This window comes from Hypomesus nipponensis, chromosome 19 (genome assembly GCF_054491055.1).
Source record: "Hypomesus nipponensis isolate SF chromosome 19, ASM5449105v1, whole genome shotgun sequence".
Lineage (NCBI taxonomy): Eukaryota > Metazoa > Chordata > Actinopteri > Osmeriformes > Osmeridae > Hypomesus > Hypomesus nipponensis.
The window spans coordinates 10,581,541-10,593,472 of record NC_140379.1 but is presented as its reverse complement, the minus strand read 5'-3'; the positions used below and the strand labels follow the sequence as shown (position 1 = coordinate 10,593,472).

At 43.6% G+C, this 11,932-nt stretch overlaps 2 protein-coding genes across 3 annotated transcripts; both read left to right on the top strand.

The window, feature by feature from the left end:
- The first annotated feature begins 11 nt into the window (after window positions 1–11).
- On the top strand, window positions 12–2,889 carry LOC146246970 (small ribosomal subunit protein eS17-like). Its single transcript, XM_084682912.1, has 5 exons — window positions 12–84; window positions 835–986; window positions 1,922–2,027; window positions 2,436–2,501; window positions 2,774–2,889. Exons 1-5 carry the CDS (start codon window positions 82–84, stop codon window positions 2,849–2,851), a joined length of 405 nt encoding a protein of 134 aa, XP_084539038.1. The 5' UTR covers window positions 12–81; the 3' UTR covers window positions 2,852–2,889.
- Window positions 2,890–4,082: 1,193 nt separating this feature from the next.
- On the top strand, window positions 4,083–11,703 carry cpeb1b (cytoplasmic polyadenylation element binding protein 1b). 2 transcript variants are annotated; one of them, XM_084682375.1, is made up of 12 exons: window positions 4,083–4,254; window positions 4,561–4,726; window positions 6,122–6,349; window positions 7,457–7,686; window positions 7,889–8,156; window positions 8,406–8,519; window positions 8,627–8,716; window positions 9,042–9,178; window positions 9,460–9,658; window positions 9,852–9,946; window positions 10,054–10,134; window positions 10,219–11,703. In XM_084682375.1, exons 1-12 carry the CDS (start codon window positions 4,240–4,242, stop codon window positions 10,327–10,329), a joined length of 1,734 nt encoding a protein of 577 aa, XP_084538501.1. In that variant the 5' UTR covers window positions 4,083–4,239; the 3' UTR covers window positions 10,330–11,703. The 2 variants fall into 2 exon arrangements, with proteins under 2 accessions (XP_084538501.1, XP_084538500.1); XM_084682374.1 differs by having other exon boundaries at window positions 8,627–8,731.
- Window positions 11,704–11,932: the final 229 nt, after the last annotated feature.

Here is an 11,932-nt window from a genome sequence, read left to right as displayed (position 1 = left end):
TTTAAGGAACGACTACTGTTCAGGAAAGCCCAAACTTCCGCCCACAACATCCCCTGTTCTCTTCCAATAGTCCGGGCCAACATGGTGGGTACTGAAAAAAAATGTTCTCTTCGGAATCCACCGCAATCCTACTCCATATCAGTTATTCGCACGTTTAGCTTCAACCAAGGCAATTGTAGGTGCAAATGCCCTTAATTTCTATGACTATTATATTCAGCATATTTTGCGTTACACAGATTTTTACGTTTAAGACACTAGCGCTGTTAGCCTTGGTGGGTAGCTTGTTCACCGAAACCACGGAGTTGTCACCATTCTGTGTGTCAAACCTAACTACCCACACAGTAGAAGGACTTAGCCCATCAGCCAAAACTTGTCGACCCATGTAACTTCTACCTGGCACCTGGTTTAGAGGCTACCTGCTGCAGTTTGTCCATTGAAGTTAATCAGCTTGTCAGGGCTATCAACCAGAATCACATTCCATAAGAAAAAAGCAATTTAAAAAGTTCTCAAGTGCACTCGGTTTACAAATTAAAAGACCGACTTGAAAGAGGAACGCTACTTTCATTACAATCTGTATAGATAAAATGACTGACGTGTTCTATGAAATTGAATGGTTTTACCATTGCGAGTAGACAACCCGCACATAAACCCTTTAACTTTTTTTTCGTTTTTATAAGTAAAATCACAGAACCATCATATATGCCTATGACCTTACTGGTACTATTTACTAGCTGTGTCATGAGTTCATACTTTGTGAAATAACGTTAGTAATCCAACATAGATGACGTAAAAGTCTTGTTAAGGTAGTGCTGACTATCTGTCATTTGTTCTCAGGGTCGAGTCAGGACCAAGACGGTGAAAAAGGCCGCTAGAGTCATCATTGAAAAGTACTACACCCGACTTGGCAATGACTTCCACGTCAACAAGAGAGTGTGTGAAGAAATTGCTATCATCCCCAGCAAAGCACTGCGCAACAAGATTGCTGGGTGAGTTCAAAGTAACCACATGGTCCCAGTCTGGAGGTCGAAACGGTTGAACAAATATTTGAGATTTATTTTCAAAAATAGTTTTGTATCTTTCATGAGTACTTGATAATGACTCTATTAAACTCTACTGTACTCTGCTCTGCTTTACTCTTTTAGGCTTTTCTGTTCTCTACTCTCCCTGTGAACTTTTTTTTTCCCACAATGTGAAAGGGAAGGGGAGTAGAAAAAACGTTTTGGAAAAAAAGAGGGGAACTTCTGGCCTCCAGGGAAATATGTTCTCCCTGTGTTCTCAGTGTAAAAGACAGGTGTATAGATGAAACATGTTATACATAATGATCCCAGTAACATACATCACCACCATCACTGTATTGCTTCATAAATAGCCAGACCCAGACTGTAATATACAGGGGGGGACCACTTTCCTCAGGCCTCCAGGGAAATCTGTGAAATGTGTTCTCGGTGTAAGACAGGTGTCTAGATGAAACTTGTACATTATGATCCATGTAAAATAATGAATGAAAGATGAGTATCCCAAAAAAACCACTGACTTGCCTATTTATCGTACAGTTCAATAGTTTATTTGTGCCTGCAACAAACGTAAGGTTGTTAAAAACAAAAATGCATAACAATAAACTAAAATATAAACTACCATCCGAACAAGAAAATGCTCACGAAGAACTAGGCATTTTCAGTTCAAATTGGAATACCTTAGAAATTACAGTAGTGCTGCTGCTACTGTAGGCTACATTAGACGGATTAGCACTAGCTGTTACAGACTTTGACAAATTACCACGGAAATTAGATAGTTGGACAATTATCACACAGGTTATAAGGTGGTACACAAGCTGTCATCTCTGTGACTTTCGTTGATATAACCTTCAACAACAAAAAAACAAATGTTTCATTTCTATATTGTCGTTTGTCTCACTGTTCAGGTATGTAACTCATCTGATGAAGCGCATCCAGAGGGGCCCAGTCCGAGGCATCTCCATCAAGCTGCAGGAGGAGGAGAGGGAGAGGAGGGACAACTATGTCCCTGAGGTCAGTGAGCTCTCTCTAAAGGCCCAAAATACACCAACCCAAAAACCTGCCAACTGCTCAAGACCACAAGTTGGCCATTGAGCCAACGACATGAGACCCATGTGGTCTTATGTTTTTAGCCAAGTTGGCAATCATGCTCTGATTAGGTCAAAAATGATAATGACTATGATTAAATATGTCTCCGTGGCCATACGTTGGACCCCATCTGTTTTTTTATGTAGGTGTGTTTTGGGCTTGAAGACCACTCTTAGCTCAGTCTACTCAGAGGGTGGTTATGGGAATACAAATGGGGCAGTTGGGTATTGAAACTGCTTTTTAATTGATTGTAGGCATGAACCAAGTCCCTGAGGAAATGTGTCACCCACATGTAGTTATATAAAAATGTGTCTTGTTTTTGGTCTTGTCTAGGTCTCTGCTCTCGACCACGAGCTCATTGAAGTGGACCCAGACACAAAGGAAATGCTGAAGATGCTTGTGAGTTCAGAAGCAAAGATTTTTGGTTAACAAAGAGTCATATAGGAGTTTACATAAATTCCAAGCATAATACATTCTTTGTTGAAAATGTTTTCCTGGATGCCAGGATAAGTGTAATTTGTATTCAGCAATAATGACAAATAATCATGGCTGCTTTAAAGATAGCAAGCCTCATGACACGAGTATGATGTGACATTGCGTCAGATGACCGTCAGGATGTAATTCTCTGGTTGTGGGTGGAGGATAAACATGTTCCTTGTTTCCTTTTCTAGGACTTTGGTGGACTGTCAAACCTTCAAGTCACCCAGCCAACCATCGGAATGAACTTCAAAACGCCCAGAGGAGTCTAGACACACAACATTTCCCTCTCAATAAAATGAATAAACTATCTGGGTGTCTGTGTGCTCTCTAACAAGTAAAGGTGCCATGCTGACTACCTACAACAATTAAGTTAATGTAACCTAGAACAATACTAACTTTTCTATTAATTTTCCACCTATGACAGTCTATGGGAAGCTGCGGTTATTTTAACATGTCTATTTTTAATCAGTAATTATGTTCAGGATTGGCTACCCCTTTTCCCAAGAGCCATTTCCTTGTGGAGAAAATCCCTATCTCTTCACAGATTAGGGTACCAAAAAAAATTCTGCTTTTCAACATAAGGTATCCTGTACTATCATTTGGAGGAAAGAAAATAATGCATCAAACTAATGCTTAATTTGACATTAAAATCTAAACTATAACTATATGAATATAAATCACATTGAAGGAGAGCACACATACTTTTCTTGTTTCATGAACTACTTTATTGAAAAAGCAACGTGCCAACGTTTCAGATTAATTCATCATTAGCCAATATTAAATTGAAAACCCCTTTTACATAATGTCATTGTACAGTCATCACGCCATCATCTGTCATCAGCTGTTTGCTCCTACTCATTGTGGCGCCATCTTGTGGTTAAATTAAAACAAACAAGCCAGCCAAAAGAACAAACAGGAAAACTGCATAACTTCACACGAATTGTATCAAGGTTAAATAATTTTATATTTAGCTTTATTAAAAAGTTTGTCTACGGAAAACAAACATACGCTTGTATAAAAACAGCAGTTTTTCTTACATTTGAACACACCACATCAGCTAAAAGCTTTTAGACACCCTCAGTCTTTAATTCAGAAAACAGCGTTTTATATGAGCATATCAAGATAACAATAGTAACAACACACAACTACAGAAGGTTGTGTGTTGTGTAGTTCGCCGGCATTTATTTAAGTCTGACGACCAGCACGTGGATGCTCAAGTAGCCTACTTCCAATTTTGGAAATAATTTTCCTGCTTTTTCCCCGACTCGTGGAGGTCAAAACTACACTTAATAATTCGCATTTGCAAACTTGCCCTATTTCAGCTGATCAACTGTCATTAATGATTGACCAGAGTTTGTCACGCCTTATTGGGATGAACTTGACCAATGCCTATCGGATCTGGGGTGGCCAAGGGAGTGGCCAATGAGATTTCAGGGGTGGTCACCGTCACCTCTGAAATCTCATTGGCCAACCCTGTGCCCACCCCCAGCTTCCAAAATCGCCACTTATGTGCTGTAGGCCTAATTGAGCTCTATCCTATTCACCTGGTGTTGTTAGCGCACATGTTGTCAATTTGAGTTAATTAACAACCGAATTCATAAATATTATTTTCAGACGGAGGTTTTCTTATGTGTGAAATATTTCTAATTGACAAACTATGGCGTTTTCTCTGGTGAGTTGGCCAACAAAACAATGTTGTCAATTGTTACAAATTATAAGACAATTTGGATAGCTTATATCAAGGCTACCAGTCGATTTGCTTAGCTAGCTAGTGGTCGACAACGTAAAGCTTCCATCTCTAACATTAACTTAAGGCGTACTACATAGGCCTACTGGTTAGTGTTTTGAAAGTAGTTTCAGTAGCCTGCTGTAGGCCTACTTATTTAATTGGCCTCAACAACAGTTTCAATCCTTACATCATGGCTACATGACATGTGAACATCTTTTGTAAAGCATGACAATTTGTTTTTGTCTCCAGAGAGACGAGAGAGCCCATGACCGTTGGGGCACTGAGGCTCCGGCCTTGTCTGCATGCAGTAACGCCGACATATTTCGTAGAATGAATACAATGTTGGGCAACGCGCTTGACTTGACCGGCGTATGTACCACACCAAATACTAAGGGAAAGCGAGACCTACTGACAGGTAAGTTGTACATTACTGCTCTCTAAAACTTTCATTGCAATGCAACAGATGGTTATGGACTTAATTCAGGCCTTTTGGCCAGATCATTATTATTCAAGTGCCGTCAGGTGATTCATGCGGCACTGCTCATTCTGCAGCATTGCAGCACTTAAGGTTTCCGAAGACTGAAGTATTTGCCAAGGATAACCAAAGCAAGCTGTACATTTCATCCTGCTCTCCCCTTTGATTAGCTATTCTGAAGTTAGAATGTTGTCTTTGGAGACACTAGAAATGTAATTTGATAAATCTGTGACCTTTAGCATGATTAGATTTGCTGGTAGGCTATATCATTGGTCCAGTGTGACCTTTTCGTACCAGTGTAGTTATCAAATGTAAGATGGTAAACTAGCTTAAATAATTCATGTGACAGTTGTCTAAATTTAGATTGCACTTCATTTGAAGTCAATGTAATTCTAATTTCTACTATCCCATCTACTACAGCAAAGTTAACATTAACAATACCCGAGAAATCCTGGTCCCACAGTAAAAATGTGTTTGAAAACAATGCAGTCTGGTATTGTAATGAAGTTTCATTGATGGCCTATGCACTGCCTTCCTCTGCCTTACCCAGAGTTGCTGAATCAGGGCTGTAGCTAGCAGTTGGAGGCTGGCCAGCGCTGAAGAGCGATGGGAGGAGCTGGCTCTGCAAATTGCCTAGCATCGTCTGACATATGACAAGTCAGCTGCTGCTGTAGTTGCGTGTGTCTAAATCAAAAGAACAAACCTTCCCTGATCTCCACTGAATCTAACCCATTTTCCAGTCGCCTTTTTCATTTGCCTCCTGAGACTATTCTTCCTCCTCCCTCGGTGCCTTGCCTGCCCACCCTCCCTTGTTTGCCAGCTCACTCACGAAACGAGATCCACAGTGACTGTCTGCCAGCGACACGAGGAAGGAGGGGCGTGTGGCTCTTTCAGCCAGCCAGTATCTGAGAAAGGAATTTTTTCATTACACAGTTGTTAGTTAGAAAAACCGAAAGGGGGGGGTGGCGGTCGGTGGGAGCTGGGGGAGGCTGCTAGCTGATGTCATTAGCAGGGGTGTGCAAGTGCATCAGCAGCCAGGTCACATGCTGCTAGGTGGGTCAGTGATGTGGACGGAGATGCATGGCAGTCGCACCGAGCACAGTCGCAGCAGGTTAGCCCCTCTGCCTACAGGGATAAGACTAAAGGAAGGGTGGTCGCTACTCTGGGACTTTTTGATCTATGATTTTATTTTTAAAGAAGCTATTTTGTCCACAACAACCTTTTCTCATCCCTAAGGGGTGAATGGAGACTACCAAACAACTATTTTTCTCTAATCTTTCTCTTTCTGTCTGGTCTCTCCCCTCCGTGTCTCTGGCTGTCTCCATCCACATTCAGACCGGCAGGAATCGGAGCTGGCTTCAGTGGGCAGCAGGATGCTCTTTCCTGGCAGTGGTGGCATCAGTGGCTCCCAGGAGGCTTCCTCAAGGGGCCTGCCCGACGTCAATGATCTGGGCCTCGGCCTCCAGTCCCTCAGCTTGTCAGGCTGGGAGCGTCCTTGGAGCAGCCACGATGCTGACACACACCCCACTGCCTCCACCCAGGCCCAACTCGGCTCTCCCTCCAGTAAGTGCTGTCCATAAACCAATTTTCTTTGTCTTTATTTGACAGTGAAACAAGGTCAGGAAGTTAGACGTGGCTTATTTAATAGTGTGTAGTTGACTTGATCTATGACCTGTAATAGATTTTTGTTGTACAGAGTTGCAATGTGGGAATGTGTCTGAGGCCTCTGGTCTGGACATTGTTGGAATATGTGAGCTATGTGACTGGCGGTTCTCCTCATCACCCTAGATTTAGAACTATGCGTATGAGGGCAAGCTGTCGCTGCTTTCCAGAGGATGATGTGGCACTTTTCCTGTGCTACATCTTTTTCCGGTGAACCAAGTGGTGTCTTTGTATTAAATCGTTTCATGTTTGAATTTTACTTCCTGTAGTTGTCAGACCTGTTGCAGCTCTCCAATGTATGATACATTTTGATGTCATGTAATTTATAACCAAAATGTACCACACCTAGCCCACTTGCTGACCCATTTTTGTTGTGCTGCTGCCGACTGATTGCATCACAGCACATCCCCACACCATCCAGACACTTCATTAGGAGGGTAGCTCAAAACTGGGCCTTCAAAGTGGGGCAGTCCTGTGTGCTATGGCTGCATGCAGCTAGGTTCCCTCAGCACCTGTGTCAGTGTACAGGGACCATTTCATAGTTGATATTTGGTAGGTCTGCTGACTATGTCAGAGAAGGCAAGCGCTGACTATGTCTTTAGGGTGCATGCTCTTGTTGCATAGGCCTTGTATGCTGCTGGTGGCTTCTCCTTGGGTGCATTTATTTGTCATGTTTCCCTCCAAGCACTTGGACATAGAGTTTAGTGATTTGAGCACGGGGATGCTAACTGCAATGCTGATTTCCTTCCAAACGTAAAGCCTAAATGTGCTTTGTTAGCTGCAGTTGTTTCTACTGTGCTTAGTGTAACCTTTTTTTTTTATGAATTTGGGCTTGCCAAATCTCTTGGTACCAGAGGCATATCTTGGATGAGACAAGAAATGCATGTATGAACAATTTTCTGGCTCTCTGGAGGGGAGGGAGAAGATGTCACTCTTGAAAGGAAATTCACATCGTCATTTTTCCACTGATTTGTGGTTGCTGTATTTAATGCTGTGTCATTGTTACAGTGCTGGGCATGCTGGGGAGTCCCCTGGGCAACATCCTGGGCAGGCCACTGGGCTACCCACCTGGCGAGCCCATGGGCACTGCGGCCGACTTCCTAGACAAGTTCCCTGGTATGGCACGCATGGGAGGCCGTCTAGACTCGCGCTCCTTCCTGGACTCGCGCTCTAGCAGCCCCGTGGACTCTGAGACCAGCGGCTTCAGCTCTGGCTCCGATCACCTCTCTGACCTACTGGTTAGTGGAGTTCATGTTTTGTCTCATGGGAATGAGCACGTTGGGTTTTTCATTCATTTCTCTTGTACGCAATGGGTCCATGAACAAGGAATCCTGGATAGATTTGTCGGTTAACAGTTGATAAGTCTTCTGAGGACTAATGCTCAATTGAATTTCAATATGTATAGACTAAATCTCATTTATCGCCCACTCCCTGCACCAGTCCTCCCTGAGGATATCCCCTCCCCTCCCCTTCCTCATGTCCAACATGCAGAAGGACCCCCTGCGCCTTAACCTAAGCTCCCGTCTGGACCACCACCTCGACAATAGCGCTGGCTCCCCTCTCACCCCCCCATCCAGTGCCAGTCCTTCAGGCACCCTGGCCCGCCGTTGGCCCGCCTCCTCACTGTGGCCCGGTCTGGACCTGCTGGACACACCCGATGACCCCTTCAGCATCGAGAGGGAGGCCCGCCTCCACAGACAAGCTGCAGGTAAAGGGCAAAGATTTGGAGGAAGAGTTAATGTATGATCACTAGTAAGGACTACAATTGCCATCATATCCTACCAATGTCTTTAGGTTATCAACAGATGGCCTAAGGTTTATTATTTTTAATAAGTCTGATCAGAAATGTATCCCTTGTCAATGTAAACTACTGTTTTATTTTTTTAATGTCTCCAGTCACTTTTTCCTGTTTAGTCTAAGCCATTTTAACCAGTTGACCCCCCCCCCCCCCCCACAGCGGTTAACGAGGCCACCTTCACCTGGAGTGGACAGCTTCCTCCACGGACTAACAAGAACCCTCTTTACTCCTGCAAAGTTTTCTTGGGAGGAGTGCCCTGGGACATCACTGAAGGTACCAAATGCAGTCAATTTTAAACCTTGAACAGTTTCAAATCTCAGATTAAGATTACATTTTGATTTCAAGTGATTAATGGCTGTGTCCGTCCCCCCCCCTTCCAGCTGGCCTGATCAGCACATTCAGTGGTTATGGCCCTCTCAGTGTCGAGTGGCCGGGTAAGGATGGCAAGCACCCTCGCTGCCCTCCCAAAGGTAATATGCCTAAAGGTAATAAACTGGCTGGTAGGATAACTTTTTATTCCTCAAGGGATCTAAGGTTGCACAGGGGTGAACACAGCATGCTGGTGAGTTTTTATTTTGGCAGATCAGCAACTTTCCTTCCAATTCGCTTGGAATATGCACCAAATTATTTATATTTTCAGATTTATTGACTTTTGAAGATGTAGCATTGTTGACTCAATATTCCACTCATGGTTGTCTTACCTGTGACGAGTCAACTGAGTCAAGAAATGACTGGTAGATGTTCTGAGAAGTGTTCATATAAAATAACTCCTGTTCTACTGCATGACTCTTGCAGGCTATGTGTACCTGGTGTTTGAGAATGAGAAGTCAGTGCGTGGACTGCTTCAGGCCTGCTCTCAAGACCTGCTCCACCCAGAGGACAACGGAGAGTACTACTTTAAGATGTCCAGCCGCAGGATGCGCTGCAAGGATGCAAGTTTGCTTTAACTGTTCTTGTGACTTAACTGCCTTGACAATGGCTTGGAAGCTGAGCATGTTTCCCTAATCAGTGATTCGTTGGAAGATTATGCAGTGCATCTGGATGCATCATTTTGAGTATGTAAACAAAAGTGAATTCCCCCCAGCCTTTGTTCAAATTCCTGGGTTTGACTTGTCCAGTCATGAGGATAAAAATATTGTAGTTAAATGATAATTTAAAAGCCAGTGTGACCCTTCATCTTCTTCATCTAACTGGTTTCTTTGTTCACTCACAGGTGCAGGTGATCCCCTGGGTGATCTCAGACAGCAACTTTGTGCGCTGCCCCTCCCAGCGCCTGGACCCTAGCAAGACTGTGTTTGTGGGGGCATTGCACGGCATGCTTAATGCTGAGGCCCTGGCCAGCATCATGAACGACCTTTTCGGAGGGGTCATGTATGCTGGTATTGACACGGACAAGCACAAGTACCCCATAGGTGACAGATTCTTAAAGGCTGGTGGAAACAAAATGCAGTTAGCTGGCTCAATTATTTAAATTGACAGTCAATGCATCATACTTTTTGATTTGGGATGTTTCGTTTTGGTCTAGGTTCTAGTACCTAGTCCAGTTTGATTGTATGCCTGACTACACTCTACTTGACCTTTCTCACCTAATTATTTCTGATACAGGGTCTGGCCGTGTCACCTTCAACAACCAGCGCAGCTACCTAAAGGCTGTGTGTGCTGCCTTTGTTGAGATCAAAACCCCCAAGTTCACTAAGAAGGTAAGGGAGCCCAATTAATCCAACAATGTCCTGTAAATGTGACCGAGGCATTGATCTGAATGCATGTTTGCTTGTGTTCGTGTGGAGTAATGGTGCTTCTTCCCCAGGTTCAGATTGACCCATATCTGGAGGACTCCATGTGCCAGGTGTGCAGCCGCCAGCCAGGACCGTTCTTTTGCAGAGACCAGGCAAGTTTTTGACACTTGTTTTGTAGTGTTCTGTCACCCATCAGCTTGCTTCCAATAGTTTCTCAATAAGTGCCCATTCCCCAGGCCTGCTTCAAGTACTACTGCCGCTCCTGCTGGCACTGGCAGCACTCCATGGACATCCTGAGCAACCACCGGCCCTTGATGCGCAATCAGAAGAACCGGGACTCCAGCTAGAGTCCAGGAGTCCTTCTATAGCTAGGGGCCAAGAGTGAAAGCCCCACACCACACGGGGTGAAGCTGTCCACTGAGCAGAGCACGAGTCCCAGGGTCCTTCCCCCAACTCCCAGCACTGGAGAGAGGGGAGGGCACGACGGCACTCCACCAGGAGCTGGGGATAAACACAAAGTTCACTTGCACTTGCTACATTTTTGCTGTTTACTTGTTCACAATGGCACTATGCACAGTGACCTTGTTGGGATGGACAAGGGTGGCCCTCCCTCACACTTATGCAGTTGTCCCAGACTCAGTAAATTGATGGTTTCAGGCCAGGGTTCAAATGTAGATGAAAATGCCTTTTTTTGTTTTCCTTTTGGATTTGTTTTACATGTGTTGCATATTGATAGAGCAATCATGCAAGTCTCATTGCCGTTCATTGGCAGATGCCATACAGTGCCTTTAAATTGCTTTCCCCTTCCCTCACCCCCAGTTGGCTAACTGTTTTTTCCTGTGCAAGCCAACTGGTGTTTTTTACTTTAGAAGAGAGTTGGGCTTACTTTAACCAGTCGCATTGCAGACATTTTTACGCAGTTTTTTACTAATTTGTACACAAACGGTTTTAAGTCATGACATGGAAATTTTGAACTGAATTCCACCTGGCGGCTTTTTAATTAATTTTTCATCAATTTATTTTTTTCCTTCAACCCCATGCATTTGCTTTGGGGCTGTTGGCAACTTTTCCGTTTTCATCCCCACCCTTCCCAACGTTCAATAATGAACGGGCACATATAGAAATGGTGTTGAAGCATTACTTTGCTTGTATTGTCAGTCCAGTTCTTAGACAATTGTACAACATTGCAGGACACAGCTCCTGCTTGGTTACCATCAAGTTCAAATCAATTTAATGGGTACCATTATCAAGACTGGTGCAGAAGTTGACATTTTGATTGTACATAGTTTATTGTTGCACTTTTTAATTTGCACTTTAAGAGGGGGTGGCAGTGGTTTTTAAATCACTTGACTTGTACATAAGTAGATGGACAGGTATTGTCTTGGGCAGGTAAGCCAGGAACTTAACAGCTGCTTGTTTCCTGTTGTATGTAGAACTTCCACTTTGCTGATCAAACATGTACCCAGAGCTTGAATAGACCTACCACAGAATTCCCCCTTTCTTACCCCATTGCCTACCTTGTTCCAGTTAGACAATTACATTGCGCTGTGTGCCAAAGACTTATTTTTTTCCTCCAAGTTTCACATGCTGAGCCTTGTCTTTTAGCCCAGCTGCATTTTAGAGTTTTGAAAGTCTACCTCATTGTGGTCTGCCAAGTTTGCTGCTACTTAACGGATGTGGAATATGTTCAGATTGGGCACAATAAAGGTGTTAAAGCATTACTTCTACTGTTTCTTAATGGAACGCACGCTTACAGTTACATGACAGTATACAAGAATCGACTTCATTGCCAAGTATGCCTACACATGTTAAGTACATATTTGAAGTTTAATATTTTACTTTACACTTTGTGGGGTTTGAAGTTACTGCTGTGCTCTGCCTACATCCTTTTTGAGCTGACTTTAGTCCTGCTCTAGTACCATGGTAGCTACTCAGACTTGTCAAACATGA